Consider the following 26,673-nt stretch of genomic DNA (forward strand, 5'->3'; position numbering starts at 1 on the left):
GAGAGGCACAGTTTTTTCTGGCAGTGGCAGTACTGAACAAACTCTTGTGCAATTAAAGACTCACAAGCCATGTGGCTCACCTTTTGTTCCAGATATACAGCATCCCCTCAGCCACTCTTTTTCTCTTTGTTTTTAAAAAGTAATATCTGACCCTAGGGAGAGTAATTAGTAGCAAACAGTACCTTTGTTTTGAAACCTGTTTTCTATATAGTGGCAGGTTTGAGACCAGGCAGAGCCTCTTCAATGCTACTCACTACACTGCGGGTAGCATCTCTCTGGATTGTGTACATCTACCTTAAATAACAGATTGCGTGCATTTCCCCTAAATTCAGCCTCCTGCCTCAGTGGCTTCCCCCATTTCTACAGAATCACAGCGCAAACGGGTGAGAGAACATTACCAAGATTTCTTCACTGCTTCCATCCACATGAAACCTCAGCAGCAGGACCACAAGGTGTGAAAGTGTCAGTGTTTCACCCCTGGAATACTCCCCCTACGATGGTTCTCATGAGATTCCAGATTCACTCAGCTTCTGATTCTCCACCTCATTTAGTTAAGGCACCTTGCAAACTAAACATGAAAACTTACCAGGTCCAGACTAAAATGCAGCAGTGCACCTTATTGCTATTTTTCTTCCCATCAAAGAAAACCCTGCTTGCCCTAGGCTACTGAATAAGGAGAATTTTACAAGACCCAGCTGAGATGTTTCACATTTAAATGCTGGTGTCATCACTAGTCTAGGAGCATCATCCCACTCAGTGCAGAAAAATCATTAGTTACCCACAACAGTAGTTTCATTCTACTTTTCTCTCCTCTCTTTCTCCAAGTTTTAACTATATCCATTTCTGCAGTGGCTCATTACAGCCACAAGGTGTCCCCAAATCACTAAATGAGGAAGCTGAGACAGTAAGATTTTGTTGTGTTTCCAGGACTATGTCCTTGGGTACCCTTTTTGTGGCATGCACAGATGACAGTGACCGGGGTGATGGAACAATTTTTGAGCAGGGTGTTGAGAGCCGTTGAACCAAACTGTAAACCCTGTATGGGATGGAAACCACTTGAAGTGAGGGAGTGCTGCAGCACCCCCCACACCCCTGGTTCCAGCATCTATGGCAGTGACTAGCAGCTATCTACAATAAAAGTGGTGAAGGTGGCTAAATTGGGCACAAGGAAATTATTAGAAGCAGATATTTGCAAAGACCAGTTTGTTGATTAAATCCAACCTGCAAAGACGCAGAATAATGCAAAAGATAGGTAAAGGGACATGCCCATCCAGATTAGAACTGAAAAACTGAAAGATTTTAAAATTCTAACACAACCACACAGCCTTAATTCTGTCCTTTATGACAATAACGCTACCTTACCTGCACCTAACAGTATTGTCACTTTCTTTATGCCCATCACAATTCCAGATCAGGGCCCCTGTTAATGCAGTTCTATAGGACTCTCTATGCAGCAGTTTGACACAAGGATTGTCAACTCTTGGAGCCAGGGACTGTCTCTTTATTTGGCTTTGTACAGTACCCAGCATCCCAGGGTTCAGGAGTAATTGCAACTGCTTGGCAGACATCATGCAGGGCACATGGAGCCTCTTTGTTTTAGCCACACAGTCACCATTCAAATGGCTAACAACTAGAGTTGTGCAGCCAACGGAAATGCTGTTGTGTGAAGGATTTTGAAATTTTAAAGGTTTCAGAGTAGCAGCCGTGTTAGACTGTATCCACAAAAAGAACAGGAGTACTTGTGGCACCTTAGAGACTAACAAATTTATTTCAGCATAAGCTTTCGTGAGCTACAGCTCACTTCTTCGGATGCATAGAATGGAACACACAGACAGGAGATATTTATACATACAGAGAACATGAAAAGGTGGAAATACCAACTTGAAGAGTCTAATCGATTAAGATGAGCTATCCTCAGCAGGAGGAAAAAAGACCTTTTGAAGTGATAATTGAGATGACCCATAGAAGGTGTGAGGAGAAAGTTCTCCTTCAAAGGTTTTTTTTCTCGTGCTGACCATAGCTCATCTCAATTGATTAGACTCTTCCTGTTGGTATGCATACTTCTGCCTTTTCATGTTCTTTGTATGTATAAATATCTCCTGTCTGTGTGTTCCATTCTATGCATCCGAAGAAGTGAGCTGTAGCCCACGAAAGCTTATGCTGCAATAAATTTGTTAGTCTCTAAGGTGCCACAAGTACTCCTGTTCTTTTTGTGAAATTTTAAAATTCGTTTTCATTCTGATTCAAACTGTTCAGGTTTCACTCGATAATTCCCTGAAAATTGCCCCCAAACTCCATTTCATTTTGGATTGATCAAACTGCTTCATCTTGATTTTGATTTGCTATTAGTATCTTCTTTGTCCTCCTGCACCCTCAGGTGCCTAGGCATCCACCAGTTTCTGCCATTTATTTCAGACTTGTGCTAGTCTGTTCAGGCTTCTACGTGTCATGTGATGAATTTGGGTTCTGTGTTATGGTTCTCTAGGTTGCCCTCATTTTCTAGGTGGTGTCCATATTATTGCTTCCCATGAAAGTCATGGTGGTACCATCCCAAAGTGTGTCCTAAACAAGTCCATTGTTGTCATCTTACCCCACTCCCACAAGAGCGAGAGTACAGGGTGCTGGCATCCCTAGGGGGCAGAGTTAAGGTTGTGTTGTGTGCAAATCGGCAGCTTAATGGAGCACTTCCTGCATTTGGTGAGCCTGTGGCTTGCTTTTTCTTGTCATACTACCATCCCTTCTGGGGAGATCTTAACCTGAATATTTCCTGGTTTGCTACTGTTTGAGCGTGGGGCTCTGAAGTCCCATGGTTCAGAAGGGGTAGAGAGGAGGCGGCCCTATTGTGCCACTGCAACCATTTTTGTGCCACCTCAGTGAAGTTGTCAATGAATTCAAGCTGGTAGAGGGCAGGGGTTTCACACCCACTCACCTATGTATCATCCATGCAAGCACAGGTGGGCAGATGTTACAGATGAACACACACATTCACTATCTGACACGCTGCTTTGCAACATAGAAGCAGAGCCATGGCACAAGTTTAGGGTATTGTTTGTAACCCATTAGTGAGTGTGTGTTATAGGCTCTGGCTTACATGAGCATCAGGGGGCTGGTGAGCATGCCCCATAGCCTAGGTTGTGGGTGGGCACAAATAGTCTGTAGGGGGCCATGAGGATTCTTGATCCCTACCTTTTTTCAGCACTGTTTCAAACACACGTTTCTCCTGACTGTCTCATTTCCGGCAGCCAGTGCTGGGAGTGATGGAGCCAGTTCAGGTTTGTGGAGTTCCCCAGCCTTGCACAGAACTAGCAGAGTACTACCTACTTTGCCATTAGTTCCACCAACAGAGCTAAGGAGGATTCATGGTGGGGCCTGTGATGTGAGCGCTGACAACAGCATGGCTCCTATTGGGATAAGAGACCTGCATATGAGACAATAATAGAATATGTCATTGTGCATGGCACCACAGTAGCACAGCTGTAATTAAACTGACATTGCCAATCCATACGGCAGGTAGTTATCAGAGGTCTTAGGTACGTAAACACAGACATCCTTGCTTTGTGCTGACACTGAACAGCAGGTGCACAGACATTGACGGGGGAGGCTGGATCATGTGCTCCAGTGCTTCCGTTTGGAGCGGGGAACCACATTAGAACATTGGCAATCTACCAGTGAAACAGAGCTTCGTGCTCCAAAGTCCTCTGTGTCCTTTCACCCCTGAGTCTCCCTACGCGGGGTACTTGGGCCCTATCTATACTACAGCTCTGACCTCATCAGCAGTACATGGTTATCTGACAGAGACATCAGCACTCTAACATGGAGGTTTGTTTGCAATGTCACTAAGACAGCATAGTTATGAGTTGGTATCAGGAAATTGCACTACAGTCAGATCACATTAGAATTATGACTTGTATACAGAAGCTCCTAACAGCCCTGCTGTGTTCACAGCATGCACACAAAGTGTTAGGACCCATGTCCCCCTCCTTTCTGGAAGGTTGCAGTGTAACACTACTTTATTTCTAAGACTCCAGAACTCTTCCCCACAACAACAAAACATAGAGAGAAAACAGGCTGCTCCCTAAGGCAGAGAGGCACAACTCACCCCACCTTGCTCCAGATCACACACTTCACGACAAAGCCCCCCTGCCTGCAAGCAGGGCCAGAAAACCCCTTAAAACTTAAAGTGAGAGCCTGTAATTGTAAAACAGTTTTCATTACACTACAGGCCCCAACTGAGATCGGGACCCAATGTGCTAGGCACTGCACATACACATAGTCCCTGCCCCAGAGCGCATACGCTCTAAATATCTGAGACACACAAAAGGGTAGGGCAAAGGAAGTATTATTACCACCATTTATGGAGAACTGACGAACAGGAAGATCAAGTGATTGCCCAAAGGCGAACAGGAACTCCGTGTGGTATTAGGGCTGACTTTAAGGTCTGAGCTTCCTAGACAGAGAGTCTGGGTAGGGCACTGTGAAGTCCTTGTTGTTATGCAACACCTGTGCATAGCAGAAAGTGCTACCATGCTCATCTAATACTGTTTGGCCCCCGCTTTGCACAAGTGCCAAGGAAGACACAAGGTGCAATGTAGGAGATAGGAACACAGTGCTGCAGAGAGCCTGAAAGAGCAATTGAAAGCACAATGGCTGACCCTGAAAGAAACCTGAAGAGAGGCTTTTGGGTCAGGGATGCAGGCTGAAAAGAGTACCCTGGGTGCTGTGAACAAAAGAAGCTGTTTCCTTCTATTTGATTCCTTCTGCATTCAGAGACACAGGACTTTGTACATTCTTTGTGAATAGACAAAACTGCATCAAAGAAAATAGATCACTGTCATCAATTTCTCTTCCTAATTGGAAAAACCTACAACCCCCCACCCCCCCAGTTGTTGGCTAGTTATTCAGGTCAAAAGGGGCAACACTGGTTTTTCCCAGTGTGATCAGACATGTGGCACATTGCAGTCATGTTACAATGGAGGCTGCTACACAGAATGAGATATACATGAACAAACAACATGTCCACTACAGTACAAAGGCACAGGAAGCCTATAATTTTGGAAACATTAGCGATGTGTTCTCTACCTCTCCCTGCTATCCACATTATATGATGTTTCTCCACCAGAGACAGATGACAAACCAGCCACATGGCTCCAGTTGCTACCTAGCTCTGGAGATGGGCCAAAACCATTAAAACTGAAGTGCAAGGGTGTTTGGATCTAGTGTGTTCATTTTATCTGCTATGAAGATAAAGGTATAAGATAGTTATAATGACTTCTAAGTCAGTTTAATGAATTGGGGGGCCTGATTCACGATTTTTGAATATTTGAAATTGGCAACACTCTGGCTGGTGTCAATTGGTGTGCCTTCATTAAAGTCAATTAAGTTATGCCAATTTGCATCAACTGAGAATTTATCTCCATATCTGTTATGCAAGCTATGCAATGATAGTCGGAGCTCATGTTACTGGCAATAAACTGTTTTGGATTTTTCCTCAGTATATACCGCATTGCACGAGTGGTATGATGAATTGTGTGTATGGTAGAGGATGGGGAGGGATTGTGTATAAGAGGTTTTCCAAAACCTGGAGATGCCCGGAGGCAGGGGATGATGATCCAGTGGGGCTGACCCAGTATTAGCCACCAACACCGCACGCCCAATTGCATGCTCCATCGCAGTGCTTGTATGAGGGCAACCTGTGGCCTCCAGCTTTCCAAAATCGGATCTTTAATATCCCTAGAGAAATGTATTTATTAATTTTTTTAAAGAATGCACCATTACAATGGCGCTTGAGGAGAGTGATGCTGCAGTAATACAGAGAGCCATTCAATAAACATGGCCTCTTTAATGCCCACGGCACTCCCCTCACCCCTGAAGGAGGCCAGCCTGCTGCAACTCCCCATCAACCCCCGGCAGCAAGCTCCAGCGATCTCTGCAGCGCTCCCCCGGCCACCGCACGCTGCGTATCCACGAGACTGGAATCTCCAGGCTGCGCTCAGCCGGGGCTGTCTGTGGCGGTGCCTGATCAAAATACGCCCAGACCATCTACCCGGGGCCAGGTTTCCCCTGAGGAGGAGTAAGGGAGTGCGATAACTACCGGGAGGCCGGGCTACCGGGGTGACACGGTGCGGGATACAGACAGGCAGTGGGAAGGGCAGTCCCAGAGGAGACCCGACGCGACTCAGGCAGAGAGCGGCTAGCTGGGGACCTGCGGGAGTGACGGGCGCGGGCGCAGGGGAGCGCAGCGACAGCGGGACGGTCCAGGCAGCGGAGAGCGCCATGGCGGAGTGCGCAGGTAACAGAAGCTTCTGAGGTCGGGGGCCTCAGGGGGCCTCTCCTAGCGCGAGAGCGGCCCGCCGGCGGCAGGGTCCCTGCTCCTGGCTGCGGGGGGGCCTGGGCTGGGCGCCCGGGTGAGCCTGTGCCTGGCCTGGCCTCCGGGCCTCCCTCAGCGCCTTGGGGTCAGCGGGCCCGGCGGGCAGGGGTCCCGAGGCGCGGCCCCCGTCACCCGCCCCGCCGTACGGGCAGCGTGGCTCGCGCTGGGGTCTCCCTTGGCTCGAGGGCTGTGGTGGCTTCTGGAGCCCGGGCTCGGCGGTGTCTCCCTGGCCTTGCGCTCTCCCGTGGTGTCTAACGGGGGGTGGGGGCAGGTTCCTGTTTTCTGCGAAGATCCAAGTGTGGGGGGCACGTTAGAGGCTTGCCCCAGAAACAGCATGTAAAGCGCAGGTGGGGCCCACAGCTTGGCGAGGGGTTGGTGTGCGTGGAGAACACGACAGCGTGCCCTGGCAGATTATCCTTAGACAAGTCAGTGCAGAGTGAGGCCTCTGTTGCCATTTCTTTGCTGATCCATTTGTCTGGTTTCTCTAGATAGAAATACTTTGCCACCTTTGGACCATCTGTGCTCTAGTTCAGAGGTGGACAAGCTGCGGCCCACCTCTCATGAGCGCCTGGCCCGGGAGGCTCGCCCCCGACCCCTTTCCCGCAGCCTCGTTTCGCCCAATGGCCGGTGCAGTGCTCTGGGCGGTGGGGCTGCGAGTTCCTGGGGCAGCGAAGCTGCAGAGCCGCGGCCTGACCCGGAGCTGCACGGTGGCGTGGCTGGCTGCAGCCGGGCGGCGCGGCTCTCTGTCCTGCTGTTCTGGGTGGTGCGACTGTAGCGCTGCCAGCCACCGATGCTCCAAGGCAGCGCGGTAAGGGGCTGGATAGAGGGCAGAGGAGTCCGGGGTGGTGATTAGGGGTCGGGGCGGTCAGAGGGTGGGGAACAGGCGGGTTAAATGGGGGCAGGGGTTCCTGCGGGGTGGGCAGTCATGAAGAAGAGAGGGGGTTGCATGGAGGTGCGGGGAGCAATCAGAGGCAGGGGTTCCGGGGGCAATTGGGGACAGGGAGAATGGATGGGGCAGGGGTCCTGTGGAGGCAGTCAGGAAGGAGAGGGGGGTTGGATGGGGTGGCAGGAGATCCGGGGGCTGTCAGGGGACAAGGGAGTCAGATAGGGGGTGGGTGCTGGGTGCTGGGCCATGCCTGTCTATCTGGGGAGGCACAGCCTCCCCCAACTGGCCTTCCCTACAATTTTGGCAACAGGATGTGGCCCTCAGGCCAAAAAGTTTGCCTGCCCCTGATCTAGTTCTTTTCTGAGCCCCTTCATGTCCCTTGTGTCTGTAGATCTCCCTTCTTTCAGTTCTTGGCTTTCTATGATTTTTAACTTAAAAAAAAAAAAATTGCACAGCTCTCCTCATAAAAACTAGTCTGGGCTAAATCTGACAGTCACAATCAGCATTAACTCTGTTTCCTGTTTATATATTACATCCATTTCCTTTGCTGGTGCTGGACCATGCTTGTAAGTTGGCTGCAGTTTAGGGTGGTAAGGCAGTGCTGGTATGGCCCTCTGCACTGAACAGATGTGAAGAAAAATGTGTTTAAATGGTAACAGGCATATAATTCACTTTAGTGGATGTTGTGTTAATCCTGCTGCTTAGATGCAAATATAGATGGATGATATGACAAATGATTAACTGCAGCTGTTTTGATGACTACTTTGGTTTGATCTTTCTTCTTAAGATTATGATAGGGAGATAGTATTGTCACCTGAAGATCAATGGTGGGTTAATTATTTGCAAGGTAGTTCAGTGGCTCTCAAAATACTTTTTTTTTTTTTTTAGTAGTGCAATGATTATCTGTAATTTACCATGAAAAAAATAAAATGCATTTGCTGCTCTTTGCTGTCATTCTCTTCTACATATCTCAGTCTTCTCTCTCTCCTTTCAGAGTCAGGCAGATAGCATGAATTGCCAATCTTAAGAATGGCCATACTGGGTCAGGCCAATGATCCGTCTAGTCCAGTGTTCTGTATTTTGATGGTGGCTAGGGTCAGATGCTTCAGAGGGAATGAACAGAAGAGGGCAATTTCAAGTGATCCATCCTTTGTCATCCAGTCTCAGCTTCTAGCACTTGGAGGTTTAGGGACCCCTGGAGCATGGGGTTGTGTCCCTGCCAACTTGGCTAATTGCCATTGATCGACCTATTCTCCATAAACTTCTCTAATGCTTTTTGAACCCAGTTATGCTTTTGGGCTTCACAACACCCCATGGCAATGAGTTCCACATGTTGACATTGTGTGAAAAAGTACTTCGTGTTTGTTTTAAACCTGCTGCCTATGTATTTTGTCAGGTGATCTCTAGGTCTTATGTTATATGAAGGGGTAAATAATACTTCCCTATTCACTTTCTTCACACCATTCATGATTTTATAGACTTCTATCATATCCCCTGCCATCTTTTTTCTAAGATTTATAGTCCCCGTCTTTTTAATCTCTCCTCTTATAAAAGCTGTTTTATACTCCTGATCATTTTTGTTGCTTTTCTCTGCACCTTTCCCACTTCTAATTTATCTTTTTTGAACTGGGATGATTAGAACTGCAGGCAGTATTCAAAATTGGGCATACCATGAGTTTACATAGTGACATTATATTTTCTGTCTTATTATCTATCCCTTTCCTAATTGTTCCTAACATTCTGTTAGCTTGTTTGACTGCCACTGTGCACTGAGTGGGCATTTTCAGAGAACTATGCATGATGACTCTAAGATCTTTCTTGAGTGGTAACAGCTAATTTAGATCCCATTATTTTTTATGTCTGGTTGGGATTATTTTATCTAATGTGCATTTCTTTGTATTTATTAACATTGAATTTCATCTGCCATTTTGTCACCCAGTTTTGTAAGATCCCTTTGTAACTCTTTGCAGTCAGCTTTGGACTTAACTGTCTTGAGACTTTTGTGTCATTTGCACATATCACCACCTCACTGTTTGTCCCGTTCCAGATTATTTATGAATATGTTGAACAACGCAGGTCCCAGAACAGATCTTTGGGGGATCCTGCTATTTACCCTTCTCCACTTGTGAAAACTGACAACTTAGTACTATCCTTTTTTCCAACCAGCTAGTGATCCAGGAAAGAACCTTCCCTCTTATTCCATGACATCTTAGGGCATGGCCACACTTGCAGATGTAGAGTGCTGTGAGTTAAACCTGCCTTCAGAGAGCACAGTAGGGAAAGCGCTGCGATTTGTCCACACTGACAGCTGTTTGTGCACTGGCGTGGCCACATTTGCAGCACTTGCAGCGGCATTGGGAGCAGTGCGTTATGGGCAGCTGTCCCAGCATGCAAGTGACTACCAATGTGATATATGCCATCATGTGCCAGCAATGCCCCTCTGCCATGAACATTGGCCAGACTGGACAGTCTCTACGGAAAAAAAAAAATGGACACATCTGACATCAGGAATCATAACATTCAAAAACCAATAGGAGAACACTTCAGCCTCTCTGGTCACTCAGTAACAGACTTAAAGGTGGCAATTTTGCAACAAAAAAGCTTAAAAAACAGACTCCAACAAGAAACTGCTGAACTAGAATTAATTTGCAAACTAGATACCATTAACTTGGGCTTGATTAGAAACAGTGAGTGGCTGGGTCATTACACAAAATGAATCTATTTCCCCACGTTAAGTATCCTCACACCTTCTTGTCAACTGTCGGAATGGTTTCAGAGCAGCAGCGGTGTTAGTCTGTATCTGCAAAAAGAACAGGAGTACTTGTGGCACTTTAGAGACGAACAAAGTTTTTTTTTCTCCTGCTGATAATAGCTCATCTTAATTAATTAGCCTCTTAAGAGTTAGTATAGCAACTTCCACCTTTTCATGTTCTCTGTATGTATATATATCTTCTTACTATACATTCCATTCCATGCATCTGATGAAGTGGGCTGTAGCACACAAAAGCTTATGCTCAAATAAATTTGTTAGTCTTTAAGGTGCCACAAATACTCCTGTTCTTTAGGGCACTTCCATCAGCCGGAATAAGGCTGTAGTGTAGACACTGACAGAATTTGCTCTAGATACCTGGTGACTCTAAATTCCAGGGAGACGTTTGTGTTTCTGAAAAGCTGAATAGTTGACCATCTTCTTGGTGGTACGTGAGTAAGCTCTTGCTGTAAAGCCTTTTAGCTGCCAAACTGGGTAGCAGCTTGACTAGCATGCTGGGATGGAACGATTCATAAATCACCTAAGTTTTGCCTTCCCTCTGGACCAACACCTGCTTAACAGCAACCCTAAGGAGAGCTGAATAAGATTACCACTGAGCACTTCTCTGGGTGTTTAGTGGGGATAATCAGAGCTGACTTTCACTAGTTAGGGGTAAGTAGAGCCCTAAGGTAATTGGGAGTGGTACGCTCTCTCTGCAGAAGAGAGGGGATATAAAATGGGTATCCATGGACTAAGCTATAGGGACTATAGCTTAATGAATACCTTACAACTAAAGTTATGATGAATTAAGCCTTTTCGCCTTGTAAACTATCCAGGAACAGATCACAAGCTCCTCAGATGTATTTATTCTAGCAGCTTTTTGAATACTTCATTGCAAATACTTAAAATTAGGGTAGTGCTGGTTACTTGTGACTGGTTAAATAATTCATAATGTTGTTTTTGTTCCCTGACTGTGCATGTACTTATGCATGTGAATCTTAAAATTGTTCCTGTTAAGTTAGACCTTGGTGGTTTCAATAACTGAATCATAGAAACGTAGAGTTGGAAGGCACCTCAAGAAGTCAAGTGCATCTTCCTGCTTTGTGGCAGAACCAACTAAACCTAGACCAACCCTGATAGGTGTTTGTATCATGTGCGCAGCCCTCCTCACCGTCCGCCATCTCTGACAGAAGCACGGAGCGTGCACAACTCTGCACTGTCATAAGTGTTGCAAGCACAGGACATGTGATCCTCTGGTATTTGCAGAGCTGTAAGAATAATCAAATGAGTGGGGAACATGACAGTTTCTTGGAGGATAGGCTGCTATGGGATATAGCAAGAACCAATTCAGAGTTGTTGCTGCCATTTACAGAGCAGCTGAAGATGGTGGAGTGATACTTCTGGATCTGAGAAACAAGCACTGACTGATGGAATCGCATTGTAATGCAGGTGTGGGGAGAGGAGCAGTGGTTGCAGAACTTTCGGATGTGCAAGGCCACATTCCTGGATCTGTATGCCACGCTCGCCCCAGCTCTCCAGCATAGGACACTGAAGTGAGAGCCGCACTGACGGAGAAGAAGCAAGTGCCGATCGCATTGTGGAAACCTGCACCACCAGATTACTACCGATCAATAAGAAATCATTTTGGAGTTGGAAAATCCACTATGGGGGCCATTGTCCTGCAGATGTTCAGGGCCATTAATCAGGACTGTGACTCTTGGCAATGTGCAGAACTCATTGGATGGATTTGCAGCATTGCAGTGATACACTGCACACACGTCCCTATTTTGGCACCAGACCACTTTTCCACAGAGTGCATAATAGTGCTCCCTTCCTATGGTTATGCAAGCATTGGTGGATCACAAGGGACGCTTCATAGACATCAGTGGTGGCTGGTCAGGGAAGGTGCATGACATTCACATCTTTAAGAACACAGGACTGTTCAGAAAGCTTCAAGGAAGAACTTTCTTTCCCAACTGGCAGATTACTATAGGCGATGATGAAATGCCAATAGTGATCCTAGTGGACTCAGCCTACCTCTTGTTCCCCTGGCTCATGAAGCCACACACCAGCCACCTTGACAGCATCAAGGAAAGATTTAACTACTGCCTCAGCAGGTGCAGATTGACAGTTGAATGTGCTTTGATAGACTCATAGACTCATAGGTCAGAAGGGACCAACATGATCATCTAGTCTGACCTCCTGCACAAAGCAGGCCACAGAACCCTACCCATCCACTTTTATAACAACCCCTAACCCATGACTGAGTTATTGAAGTCCTCAAAATTGTGGTTTGAAACCTCAAGCTGCAGAGAATCCACCAGCAAGTGACCCATGCCCACGCTGCAGAGGAAGGCGAAAAACCTCCAGGGCCCCTGCCAATCCGCCCTGGAGGAAAATTCCTTCCCGACCCCAAATATGGCGATCAGCTAAACCCTGAGCATGTGGGCAAGACTCACCAGCCAGCACCCAGGAAAGAATTCTCTGCAGTAACTCAGATCCCATCCCATCCAACATCCCTCACAGACCATTGAGCAGACTTATCTGCTGATAATCCAAGATCAGTTGCCCAAATTAAACTATCCCATCATATCATCCCTCCATATAACTTATCAAGCTTAGTCTTAAAGCCAGATAAGTCTTTTGCCCCCACTACTTCCCTTGGAAGGCTGTTCCAGAACTTCACTCCCTAATGGTTAGAAACCTTCATCTAATTTCAAGTCTAAACTTCCTAATATCCAGTTTGTACCATTTGTCCTTGTGCCTACATTAGTACTAAGCTTAAATAATTCCTCTCCCTCCCTAACATTAATCCCCCTGATATATTTATATAGAGCAAGCATATCCCCCGGAGCCTTCTTTTGGCCAGGCTAAACAAGCCAAGCTCTTTGAGTCTCCTTTCATAAGGCAGGTTTTCCATTCCTCGGATCATCCTAGTAGCCCGTCTCTGAACCTGTTCCAGTTTGAATTCATCCTTCTTAAACATGGGAGACCAGAACTGCACACAATATTCCAGGTGGGTCTCACCAGCGCCTTATATAACGGTACTAACACCTCCTTATCCTTGCTGGAAATACCTCGCCTGATGCACCTAAAACCGCATTTGCTTTTTTAACGGCCATATCGCATTGGCGGCTCATAGACATCCTGCTATCAACCAATACCCAAGGTCCTTCTCCTCCTCTGTTGCTTCCAACTGATGCGTCCCCAATGTATATCTAAAATTCTTATTATTAATCCCTAAAGTGCATGACCTTGCACTTTTCACTATTATATTTCATCCTATTACTATTACTCCAGTTTACAAGGTGGTCCAGATCTTCCTGTATAGTATCCAGTCCTTCTCTGTGTTAGCAATACCCCCCAGCTTTGTGTCATCCGCAAACTTTATTAGCACATTCCCTGCTCTTTGTGCCAAGTCAGTAATAAAAAGGTTAAATAAGATTGGTCCCAAAACCGATCCTGAGCGATATCCACTAGTAACCTCCTTCCAGCTTGACAGTTCACCCTTCAGTATGACCCGCTGGAGTCTCCCCTTTACACCAGTTCCTTATGCCACCTTACACCTTCATTCATCCCCATCTTTCCAATTTAACTACAGTTCCCCATGCGGAACCGTGTCAATGCCTTACTGAAATCGGGTAAATTAGATCTACTGCATTTCCTTGTCTAAGTAATCTGTCACCTCTCCAAAGAAGGAGATCAGGTTGGTTTGGCATGATCTACTTTAGTAATACCATGTTGCAATCGTCCCATTACCATTGACCTCAATGTCCTTAACTACTTTCTCCTTTAAAAGTTTTCCAAGACCTTACATACTACAGACGTCAGCAACAGGCCTATAGTTACACCGGATCACTTTTTTTTCCCTTTCTAAAAATAGGAACTACGTTAGCATTCTCCGTCGTACGGTACAACCCCTGAGTTTACCGATTGATTAAAATTCTGCGCTAACGGGCTCGCAATTTCAGGCACCAGTTCCTTTAATATCCTTGGATGGAGATTGTCCAGGCCTCTCCGATTTTGTCCCAGTAAGCGTTCAAGTTTGGCCTCTACCTCAGATGCGTACTATCCACCTCCATATCCTCATTCCCGTTATCATCCCTCCATCTCCCTAAACTTCCCTCACTAGCTTACTTTAAGACTGAGGCAAAGTACTTATTTAGAGATACTGGCATGCCTAGGGTTATCCTTACCTCATTCCATCCTCAGTGTATAGCGCCCCACTCTTCTTTCTTTCTTTTCTGCTTATTTATGTGGCTGTAGAATCTTTTACTATTGGTTTAATTCCCTTTGCAAGGTCCATTCTATGTGGCTTTTAGCCTTCCTGCACTTATCCCTACATGTTGACCTCACTAGGTAGCTTCCTTGCTAATCCCGCCTTTCTTCCACTCCCTGTAAGCTTTCTGCTTTTCCTAATCCCCTCTCGAGATGCTTGCTCATCCCGAGCTTGGCCTAACTCTCTCCCATGGTTTTTTTTCCCCTTTCTTGGGATGCAGGCTTCCGACAGTTTCTGCAGCTTCGACTTAAAGTAATTCCAGGCTCCTCTGCATTAATCCACAAGTTCTCCGTCCAATGCACTTCCCTGACTAATTCCTTCAACTCTTAAAATTAGCCTGAGAAGTCCAACCCTAATCCCAGATCTACGTTTGTTTATCCTTCCATCTAGTTTGAATGATCAGCTCATGATCCCTCGAACCAAGGTTGTCCCCTCCCACCATTTCTTCTATGAGAGGTCCTCACTGCTCACCAAAACCAAATCTAAAATGGCATCCCCTCTTGTCGGTACTTCAACTACTTGGTGAAGAAATCCATCCGCTATCACATCCAAAAAAATCTGACCCCTATTATTCTTGCAAACACTTGTCCTCCGTCTATATCTGGGAAGTTGAAGTCTCCCATGATCACACATTTCCCCTTAGTGTTTACTTCATTAAAGACATTAAAGACTGAAGGGATGTTGGTTTTACCCTCAAGATTGGATTTCAGTGAGAAAAATATCCCAGTGGTTATAGGTAGGACCCTACCAAATTCACGGCTGTGAAGAATGTGTCACAGATCGTGAAATCTAGTCTTCTGTGAAATCTGGGTAGTATATGTGCTTTTACCCTATACTACACAGATTTCATGGGAGAGACCAGCATTTTTCAAATTGGGAGTTCTGACCCAAAAGAGAGTTGCGGGAAGGGTCACAAGGTTATTTTAGGGGGGTCTGCAACTCCTTTTTGGGTCAGGACCCCTACAATTACAACACCTTGAAATTTCAGATTTAAATAGCTGAAGTCATGAAATGTATGTGTTTTTTTAAAATCCTATGACTATGAAATTAACCAAAATGTACTGTGAATTTGGTAGGGCCTAGTTATAGCGGCCTAGTGTGCTGGATAATGTGGGAAGCAAAGGGGGAAAAGTTGCGGCTGGGGCAAAGGGTAGAGGTGGAGTAGCTGTCTGCAGTGTTTGAGCAGCCAGATACAGCTGACGGAGGCTTTGAAAGAGCTTTTAAACAGCAACCCACAATAATGTATTGTGGTGTACTGTGCTCTACCTGTCCCTGCTGTTTTGGGGTCTGTTAAGATTTGTGTGATGCTTGGTGTACATCTATGACGATACCACTGTCAGTGCTCCTATGAATTTTGCAGTGCTTGTTGTATATTTGATATTATACTGTTTGCCACTGATCCTGAGAGTTATTACACTATACAGTAACAAGTAGGTGATTTCAGAACTGCTTGGCACTCTGCAGCATATGTTTGTGAACTAATAAAGATCAATTATTTTCCAATAATTCCAAGAATTTTATTCAGTAATAGACCCAGTACAAAGAAAAGTCTGTGCAATTTAAAATCAAATACCGTTTTGTTCCATTAATTTATTAACAAGGGGAAGAACATTCATGTCCATTTTACATCCAGGTACAGCAACTGTGGCATTCACAGATCAGTGTTTGTGAAGCTGTGGTTGTCCTTTAATGTCACCTGGGTAGAGTGTTAGGTTAAGGGATGTGGCATCTGAAAAAACATGGTATGTAGGGGGTTTGTGTGGGTGTGCGCACACTCTGTAATGAAGTTCTCCATCCTCTGCAAAGGGTAGGGGGGGAGTCCAGGATTGTTGAACCTGTAGGTTCACAAGAGTCTGCAGCATCTGTTTGCTGTCAGTGAAGCCCCGTTATGTCCTAGTGCATCTCCCTCTCCTTTTCCTGCTGGGACCCCTGGGCCTTTCTCTTGTCCACTCTTTCCTCCTCTGGGCTATCAGCAGTGTTCACCTTCCAGGCTCTCTGCTCATGGTGTGATGCAGCACTGGCTTGGAGAATCTCACCGAACATGTCTTCTTTTTCCTCCATAGCTGGCTTAGGTGTTCAGTGGGTATATAGGGGGAACCCCTCAAGGCTGCAATGGCAGCAGCTGCAGCTAAAACACACAGAGTATAGTTGCAATGGAAAGTGAAAGTTAAGATTCAGAACTCTCTTTCCTTGTTCCCACAAAGTTTTAAACAAGATAGATATATTGACACTTCTGCTATAGAGTGCTTGGGCAAGCCACTGCTCTCAGGACCAGACATGGTGAGTATGGCCCTCCAGGGATGAGGAAAATGAGAAGGCAAATGCTTGGTTGTATGAAACTATGAGTATAGGGTATTGGTACTGAATACTAGCACCATATTCCACAGGCAGTGATGATTTTAGCTGATATCTCACTCCTGAAGGTAACAAAGGCACAGAAAGAACAGCTGCTGGTGGTATTCCAAAGCTGCCCAGGCCTGTATGCTGCTAGGTTGTGTGCTGCATTGGTGCCTGCTGAAGTTAGCACTGACTAGTATGGGAGAAGTGTCCTACAATAGAGGAAGAAATAAGGCTGCCATCCTAGAAATGATTGGGAGAGGATTGCACGGTACCTCCATGGAAGTTTCATTGAGATTTCTCAGGAGGATTCAAGGGACATTTCTGTACATAAACAAAGTGCTCCGCATAGCCCCCCCTACCCTTACCTAACTTTACAGGGGAATGAAAAACAGATAACCGTGCTACCTCTTCATTTTACCACTACCTCTTCTAGTACGAGTAAATTAATGAAGTGTCAGTAGCTGTGTCCTGTTAAATTTGGGGTGCCACCACTGTAATTTACACACTCATAGGAGGTTCCTTCCCCTGCATCAGGCTTGCCCATTCTGGACTGAGTGGAGTGTGGTGGAGTCTTAAACAGATCCTGTCTTGTGGCATAGCAGGATCCCCATGTTGCATGTCCCTCATCGTCCTTGCTGCTCACACCAGGGCCTCGTGGTTTGGGCTCCCTGGAAGTATCCATGGTGGTGTGCAGGGCGATGGTGGGATTCTGCCAAATATGGCTTGTAGCTCTTTGTAAAAATGGCAGATCTGCGGCTCAGCACCAGATTGATTGTTGGCCTCACTAGCCTTCTGATATGCCCGATGTAGTTCCTTCCCTTTCACGTAGCACTGCTGCTGGTCCCTGTTGTACTCCTTCTCCTGCATCCCCTGAGCACTCTGCACGTAGATGTCCAAGTTTCTACAGTTGGTCTGTAGCTGTGCTTGCAAAGCTGCTTCTCCCTACAAGCCCAGGAGATCCAATATCTGCTGTCTACTTCAAGCAGGAGTGCACCTGGAGCATGTAGCCAGCCTGGTCAGCTGTGGAGTTTTATGCAACAATGGAGAGCTGCTAGGTGTGCTCGCCAACTGGAACAATCAAGAAAAGGCTCTTTCAAAATTTGCAGGACTTTAAAGGGGAAGGGTGGCCTTCTGGTCTCCGTGTCTTGCGGGCAGTGGAGTTCACAGTTGTGACCAGAGCAGTCAGTGTCAGTCATTTGTGAGACAGCTGCTGAAGGACTGTTAGAGTCCATATCAGTAAAACAGTGTCTGTTCTTGCACTGAGTGGACCTCAGTAGACTGACCTTGGCTCAGTGCCCCTTAGGGAGTTGGTGATACTATGTAGCTATAACAAGACACTTACATCAGTAGGAGACAGATTTTAAGTGTAAACACATGCACAGCTAGGTTGATGCAAGGTGGCTTATGTTGACCCAACTTTGTAGTGTAGACCAGGCCTGTCATAAATAAATAGCTAAGGGTTAATGTTTCTTTCACCTGTAAAGGGTTAACAAAGAGAACCAAACACCTGACCAGAGGACCATCAGGAAACCGAGTTTTTCAAAGTCAGGGAGGGAATTTTTGGGGGTCTAAGTCTTTGTCTGTCTCTCGGCTATGAGGGGCTTCTTTCTATTTCAAGCTTCTACCTTGGTTTCAAAGTTGTGAGTACAAAGGTAGCAAAACAATAGCTTTTTATTGTTTTGTTTTGTTTTTATTTACATGTGTGGAGTTTGCTGGAATGTTTAAATTGTATCTCTTTTGAATAAGGTTGTTATTCATTTTTCTTTAAGCAATTGATCCGTATTATGTCATCTTGATACAGAGAATATTTTGATGTCTTTTTCTTTCTTTTTTTTTTATATAAAGCTTTCTTTTTAAGACTTGTTTGAGTTTTTCTCTCTGGGTAGGCTAAGGAACGAGGGGAGGGGAATTCTCTTGTGTTGATCTACGGAGGGTAAGCTCTGCAGCACACGGGAATTGGTGGGAGGGGGAAGAGAGAGAATCATTTCTGTTTCCTTATATTTGGGGTTTGTCTCTTTGTGGAATAGAGGAGACATGCTTCTTGGTATTGTGATGTAAAGAGATTGCATCAGTACTCTCAGGTTGCCAGAGAGGAAAGTCTGGGTGGGAGAGAGAGGGGAAGGAGTGGGTTATTTCCCTTTTGTGAAGACTTCAGAGTCTCTGAGTCTTGGGGTCTCTCCAGGGAAGGTTTTGGGGAGACCAGAGGGAGCCAAAACCCTGGAATTTTTGGATGGTGGCAGCGAGATCAAATCTGAGCTGGTAATTAAGCTTAGAGGGGTTCATGCAGGCACCCAGATTTCTGGACGCTAAGGTCCAGATTTGGGAAAGATGCTTATGATAAGGCCTTAATCTTGTTTGTTGTGAATTAAGCCCATTACTACTTGTCCTATCTCCTGTGGATATGGAGAACAGTTGATCACTATCCTTTTATAACAACCCTTAATGTATCTGAAGGTTATAACAACCCTTAATGTATCTGAAGGTTATCAGGTGCTCTCTCAGCTTTCTTTTCTCAAGACTAAACATGCTCAGTTTTTTAAACGTTTCCTTATAGGTCAGGTTTTCTGGATCTTTCATCATTTTTGTTGCTCTCCTCTGGACTCACCCAATTTGTCCTTCCTAAAGTGTGGTGCCCATAATTGGACACACAACTCAGCTGAGGCCTCACCAGTGCTGAGAAGAGAGAAACAATTACCTCCTGTGTTTTCCACACAACACTCCTGTTAGTGAACCCCAGAATATTAGCTTTTTTCTCAGCTGCATCCCATTCATATTCAGTTTGTGATCTACTATAACCCCCAGATCCTTTTCAGCCGTACATTTAGCCTCTTGTTCCCATTTTGTAGTTGTGCATTTGATGTTTTTTCTTCCTAAGTGTAGGACTGTGCACTTGTTATTATTGAATTTAATCTTGTTGATTTCAGACCAATTCTCCAATTTGTAAAGGTCATTCTGCAAAATGCTTGGAACTCCTCCCACCTGGTGTCATCTGCAAATTTGATAAGTGTACTCTCCACTCAATCATCCATGTCATTAATGAAAGGACTGAGTGACACTGGACCTGGGACATACCCCATGGGTCCCCACTAGATACATCTTCCAAATTTGACAGAGAACAATTGATAAGTACGCTTTGAGTATGGTTTTTCAGCTAGTTGTGATCCACCTTATAGTTATTTCATCTAGACCACATTTCCCCTGTTTGCTTATGAGACTGTCATGTATGACTGTCAAACCCCTTATAAAAATCAAGATATATCACATCTACTACTTCTCCCAATCCACCAGGCCAGTAACCTTATCAAAGAAGGCAAATAGATTAATTTGGGGATAATTTGTTCTTAATAAATCCGTGCTGGCTGTTCCCATAACCCTATTATCCTCTTGGTGCTTAAATGTTGTTCATGGGAGCAAGTGGAAAGGATGTGAGCATGATTGGCATGGATTCAGTAATGAGTATGAGCCACTGTCTGTGGAAAACCATTTGTATTTGCTTAGCTCTGATGTAGTGGGTGGCTCAGACCCTGAGGGTATTGCAGGAACTCTAGAGTAGGAGACTCCGATGCGCTGCCTGGAGATCATAGAAAGGAACAGTGAATTACTGAGTGCAGTGAGAATGTCAGTTAGTTTTTTTGTACGCTCTCTGACTCAGGGGTCTAAGTTAGTGGTGCTAACAGCTATGATGGATTCAGAGGAGTCACTGTTCCTGGAATGACTAACAAGTGTGGCTGACAAACCAGATGAGAGTGAGTAAAGGACTGCAATCTGTAAAGATGACAGTGCACATCTTAGCCAAGGAATCAATGAAAGATGAGTCAGAGGTGAATGAGATCAGTAGGTCTGGAAGAAGCAGAATGCCATTGTGAGACTGGGAAGCCCAGACCATGAAATGCTGCTGTATCGCATTTACTAACTTGCTGTCAGTACCTGGTAATCTACTAGACCAGATAACTTGTTGTTTCCTTGAGGAAAAAGAGAAAATCAGGTGGGGATTTGGTGTGCTTGCTGTGTCCCTGCCTCAGACTATTGCTCAGGAGTCTAGGCAGAAGTGGATACTTTAAAAGTACTCTTATAACTTATCTAAGAAATTGTGTGTCAAAGACCACAAACAAAATAAATATTTCACCATTTAGTAAAAGAAAGGTGATGTGGCTAAGATGACTGGAGTCTCCATGGGACATACTCATAGCCTTGTTGGATTTGGGTGGGTGGGGGAAAAAAGGGTGGGAAAGAGTCCTTGTTACTGTTAACAGCTGATCCTTAAAGGGCCCAACGGCTGTACCATGTGATTCAGTACACTGCAGTCCATTGGTGGAAATAGTGATTTTTGTGTATACTTTTTGTCAGGGGTCAGCAACCTTTCAGAAGTGCTGTGCCGAGTCTTCATTTATTCACTCTAATTTAAGGTTTCGCATGCCAGTAATACATTTTAACATTTTTAGAAGGTCTCTTTCTATAAGTTTATAATATATAACTAAACTATTGTATGTAAAGTAAATAAGATTTTTAAAATGTTTAAGAAGCTTCATTTAAAATTAAATTAAAATGCAGAGCCCCCTGGACCTGAGCAGTGTGAGTGCCACTGAAAATCAGCTCGCACGCCACCTTTGGCACACGTGCCATATGTTGCCCACCTCTGCTTTATATATTGGTTAAGCTTGTAAAGTGCTTTATGGGGAGCAGGGGACAAAAGTTGCTATATAAGTAACAATAAAATTCATGTTGTGCATATGATATGGAGCAGTTTAGAAGGATTCAAGGAGAGCTGCAGAGCACTGACTTGTCACAATTGTTTTACTGCCTGCTGTCATACCATGTGTTTGAATAGATAGGAAGGAAAAGTGAGTGTCTGAGTAGAGAGAAGAGCAGTGACTTAGTTGCTCAACTCCCATGAGAGATGTGCTGCTAGCTCACTTCTGTGGGAGTGGACCCTGGGGAGGAACTAACTAATACTTAGCTTCTGTAATGATGTTCATCTGAGGATCTCAATATGCTTTACAAAGGTTAATAGCCCTTCTGCACCTCTGTGATATAGGGAAGTATTATCTTATTAACTAACTATGGCCCATGGACACACAGACTGAAGCAGGAATAAAAACTTGGGAGTCCGATTCCTGTTTCTTGGCTGACCACTATATATACTGACATGTAAAACAAATAACTTAGTAATTGTGAGGCCTGAAAATAAGCTCATTAGTTTTACTGATAAAATAACCCCCACCTCCGCACTCTCTGCTGGATGGTACTTTCTCTCCTCTCCACCACACGCTCCCAGGACCAACACCCCATGCTTTCTCCAGAAATACTCCAAAATGCTAGTGATGTACTGTCTGCCGGGATGGAGATGCTGGGCTGCCTCCTCTTTCATCACTATTAAAATACACCGTCTCGCTGGTGACATGGGGAGAATGTTGCATATGAGGCCGGAATGTGTTCCCAGCTCTTGCTGGAGGAGCAGGTACTCAAACATGCCTGGGAACTTCTTAATCTTTGCTATGACTTCATTCTCTTTTGACAGGAATCCATTTTCTTTGTGGCTGTGTTTTGGCTTTTTCATGCAGCCCCTTCTTCCCTCCTCATCCCCACTCCCCTCGCCAGGAAATCCCATCCTTCTCTTCTAGTTTTAGGGAATGTGGTGTTATCTTCTCAGCTTCTTTGTCCCACTAGCCCTTCTGCAACTACAGTTTCTATTCCTGCTTGGCTTGGCTCAGCCCTTCTGCTCTCTGACACAAAGAGAACCATGCAGCTTAGTGTCTGAAGGAAGAAGGATCTTTAGGACAAGCCGTTATAAACCAAGAATGTGTTTGCTCTTCATGGTCACTAGGACCCCTGGCACTTTTCTAAGAGGAGGGGCTTGCCCTGTTGTCCTTGGGCACATGTTTGTTTCCCTTGCCCTTTTGTGCCTTGGCTGCCTGCCATCCCCTTCAGCTGAGCTGTATAAATGTAGTTATGATGCACTGTGGGATGAAAGGTGCTGTATAAATGTAAACTGTTCTCATTAGCCCTTGTTGAGAGAGCTGCTGCCTGTGCCTTCGTTTTTCCCTTTACCATCACCACCACCACATTTTTGTATGTATTGTTTCAGCAACGTACTGACAAGGAGTCAGAACCAGGTCTAGTACCCTAATCCTACCATTGACTTGCTGTGTGATCTTGGGTAAGTGTCAAAATCCTCTCTCAATCCATTTCCTCATCTGTAAATTGAAAATATGTCCTCCTTTCTAAAGTACTTCGAGATCCTCGGATGACATATGCTATCTGCAGCTAAGTATTCTAGCTTGAGCTGCTTAGATTGCTCCCTGTGGCTGCTGCAGATCTGTTAAAGGGAGCAGTGCAACTTAGTATTCTGGTTGGCCACCCTCTCCATTCAGATGCCTTCTCAAAACATGCTGCTTTCACATGGTTTTATTATGATAATCCAAGGAAGGAAATCCCATGTTTATGTATAAACACTGTCATTTTGAGATTGTCCTATATCTGATCCATCAGTGTATTTTGTGTGATATGAATGTGTCTGTCTGGCTTAAATTGTAAATCCTTCAGGCAGAGAGTCTTTCTCATTGTAGTGTAGTGTGCATGGTGTCATCGCTCAGAGTTTAGCTACACATGGCTTGAATTTCATATTGCATGACTGGGATCTCTGCTGTCAGAATGCTGCATTAGAAGATGCATACTATGTTTGGGGCTAGGGGACTTTTTAATGGGCCCATGTGCGTGGAGAGGAGATGGTAAATGGATGGGCTCAAGATCTGAGTTTTTCAGCAATGTGTCTAAATGCCATAAAGGCATCTTTCCCTGACCTTCACCCCAGCTTTCCCTGACCTCCATCCCAGCTTTCCCTCTTCTAAGATCTTAAGAAGTTGCTGAGGGAAACTGAGTTTCACTGTTGCTTTGTACCTCCTCCCCAAGGGCTTTCTTTGCAGTACCTGCATCTGTGTGAAATTGACTCTGGGTTTGCAGCTGCTGAGGAAAGGAATGATAACCTTTCATTCCGCAGAGCAGACTCAGTAAAATTCTCCCACTTTAGGTGCAGGCAGGAAAGCACGAAGCAACCTGGCAAAGGAGAGATTCCCACGATCCCATCCTCCGTTCATATGTGAAGATCTCATCAATCATCACAGTCCCTCTCACATGCTGTCAGCCTTATGGTGAACCACTTTTCCAGCTGTGCCTATTAAACAGATGTGATTTTTCCCTTTGGAAGCAAAATTAGGTTCTGTTCCTTGTCTTCCATTTCTTCCCACGCAACCACTCTGTGGTGATCTTTGTAAAGTGCACTTACTGACACCACCTTCCAAATCTCTTTGCACAGTTTGAGCTGAGCATGCACACTAGTCGGAAAACCAGCCACTCTAGTCTTTCCCCATGGAATCCTTTGCTTTCCCTCTAGCCTCCTATACTGTGCGAAGGGACTGGGTTTTTTACTACTTTGTTAGAATTTGAGCCAATGACCCAGATAACAGCTGGCCTTTGGGAAAGAGAAGCATTGACCAGGAAGTTAGACCAAATCCATCTCCTTGTCAATGCAGGCTTGCTCCCCATTGTACATTTTTTAATGTTTTATCTAGTGTTATGTACTAGTTGGTGGTATTTTCACCATTTCCCCGGGAGGCTATAGTACAGCCTCAGATCTCAGTGTGAGGAACTCCTAATACTAAACCATGTTAAAACAATGCCATGATTGTTAGTGTACAGTAAATTGGGAACAAATAAGTGACTTGGTGTATAAGGAGAATTGGTGTTAGCCTCTCTAGCACATTACCCTGATCCTGACTGTTTTTCTTTTTCTTTTAAAGCTTTAGCTTCACGTTACAGAACAGTGTTGGGAATCCTGCTCACCTGAGAAGCTGCAGGAAAAAGCTCTAGGAGTGCTTCTAATTGCTGCTGACCCTGGGTCCCTGCCTGCCAGTCACTATGTACTGCCTTCAGTGGTTATTGCCTGTCCTCCTCATTCCTAAACCTCTCAACCCAGCTTTGTGGTTCAGTCACTCAATGTTCATGGGCTTCTATCTGCTGAGTTTCCTCCTGGAGCGGAAGCCATGCACAATCTGTGCCTTGGTCTTCCTGGCAGCCTTGTTCCTTATCTGCTACAGCTGCTGGGGGAACTGCTTCTTGTATCACTGCAGTGGCTCCCAGCTACCTGAGTCTGCTCATGATCCTAGCATAGTCGGTACCTAAAAGTACCTCCAGCTTGCTGACAGCTCTGGGTTTGCTTTAAAGAGGGAGGGTTGGGTGAGGTTGGGGGCGGAGGGAGAGAGGGCTTTTTAGGCATGTGACTGAAGTACAAGCAGCCTGTTATCTATAATGTGTGTGGACTACAGCAGCAAATTCCTGATCAGCCCTCCCACTTTGCCTATGAAATTTGATGTCAGTTGTTTACTGTGTGAATTCTGGCACTGCTACCTGCTTTTAGAAGCAGAAGAGTTATATGTTTTCCCTTCCCTTATTTCTGGGAATGGACACGGGCCCTTCCCTCTGAGAAGTGGTGGAAGAAGGACATGTCCAGCTGTTGCCTGCTGGTCATCTGTGTTTGTCTCTCAGTTGTCTGTATGAGGCCACAGCTGTCTCTGTGGGAGCCTTGGGCCCGCCAATTTTGCTGAAGCAGTTGGAAGATTCTCCATGTTGCTGTTTTCGAGGGAGCTAGTCTTCATTGCACTGCTGTTCAAGGGGATTTGCAACAGTTAACAGATACACTCAGCTGAAAGCTGCTGGAGCCAGAGAGTGCTGAGTCGTCATCTCTTGCTCATCATGCCAAATTGAAAAGTGTGCGCTGCCCAAGTGCTTTCTGAACTACTTGCTTTCTCCCAAATCATAACTGAAAAAACTTTGAGTTGTCATGATGCTGCCTTTGAAGCGCTTCTCACTGGCATCGAAGCCTGCCTCCCTCTCTGCTGGATTTCCAGTTGACAGAGGTCTTGATTCTTTGGATACAAAGCATGCTCTGCTGTGGTGTTTGGGGTTGTTTTTAATTTCACTGTTAGTTGAAAACTGTAAACATTCCTAGCTGGAATGAAGAGGTGAGAGCAGGGAGGGAGGATTCAAAGTTTTTAGTAAGCATGATGTAGGGTGGTTCAAAATAGCAAATGGTTGTATCTATTTAACTGACAGTGTTTGCAGGCCGGGACTATCTGTGCTTTTTCTTTTGTCCCAAGCAAACCAGCTGCTGGTAATGTGCAATGGAGGGAGGGAGCAATAAATGGCTAGTGAGCAGTACTGGGATCTCTATTCTCTCCTGGCAGGCTGGTTTTGGGGAGCCAAGGAAGATTTCCCTAGTGGCACTTGCTGTACAGCTTTCTTTCCTGCTCATCTTTTCCAGTGCATAGTAGCAGCTCCCAGAGGGAATGGTGTTCCTTGCTGTGGCAAATGTTTGCTTGTGAGAAACTTAACCAGTTCTTGAAATACACTGGGTCTATAAACTTTCAAGGTTATGTTCCTGTCTGCCATCCATTTGTCTCCACACAAGCTTCTACTGGAGAGCAGCATAGATGGTTGCTGCTCTCTCAAGGGAGGTTAAAACTAAAACCAGCTGTGAAACTTCCAGAGCATTGTATTATTTGTTCACTGCACAGCTGTTCACAATGTTCAATAAAGCTTTATAAACTTTGGTCTATGGACTTGTGCCAGTTGTGATGCATTCACTACCCCTTGACTAAGGCATTTGGATGAGTAATTCTGACCTTTTCTGCCCTGCTCCACATTCTGTTCCCAGAACAAGCTGCAGCAAAACCTCCAAAAAAGTGGTTCAGGAGTCTACACCAATGTTTGTCCTGTAGCACACAGCTCCCCGAATACTGATGCTTTCCACTGATTATTTAATGTTGATTCAGGTTGTAAGGTTTAAACTGCCTTACATGTGGCTTTGGGACCTCATCCAACTTGCAGCCCTGAACTGTGTGTGTGTTTGCTTTGACCTGCCCTTAGAGCTTGAAATCTAATACTCAGGATATGGGCACACTAGCAAAAGTGAGACCTGAAATTGCTGACATGCAGCATCACTGGTGGAAGTGAAGAGAGGGCTCTGGTGCCTTCACTTGAAGGGTTTGATGACAAGT

The 26,673-nt window shown here is 45.3% G+C and overlaps 2 protein-coding genes across 2 annotated transcripts in view; both read left to right on the forward strand.

Moving 5' to 3' along the window:
• Window positions 1-26,673, forward strand: part of SYS1 (SYS1 golgi trafficking protein) — a 114,872-nt gene that overhangs the window by 66,480 nt on the left and 21,719 nt on the right. The window lies entirely within an intron of this gene.
• Window positions 6,186-26,231, forward strand: BLCAP (BLCAP apoptosis inducing factor). Its single transcript, XM_032767387.2, has 2 exons — window positions 6,186-6,289; window positions 24,418-26,231. The coding sequence occupies exon 2, from the start codon at window positions 24,536-24,538 to the stop codon at window positions 24,797-24,799; it is 264 nt and encodes an 87-aa protein (XP_032623278.1). The 5' UTR covers window positions 6,186-6,289; window positions 24,418-24,535; the 3' UTR covers window positions 24,800-26,231.

The sequence above is a fragment of the Chelonoidis abingdonii genome, chromosome 14 (assembly GCF_003597395.2).
Source record: "Chelonoidis abingdonii isolate Lonesome George chromosome 14, CheloAbing_2.0, whole genome shotgun sequence".
NCBI classification, from domain to species: domain Eukaryota; kingdom Metazoa; phylum Chordata; order Testudines; family Testudinidae; genus Chelonoidis; species Chelonoidis abingdonii.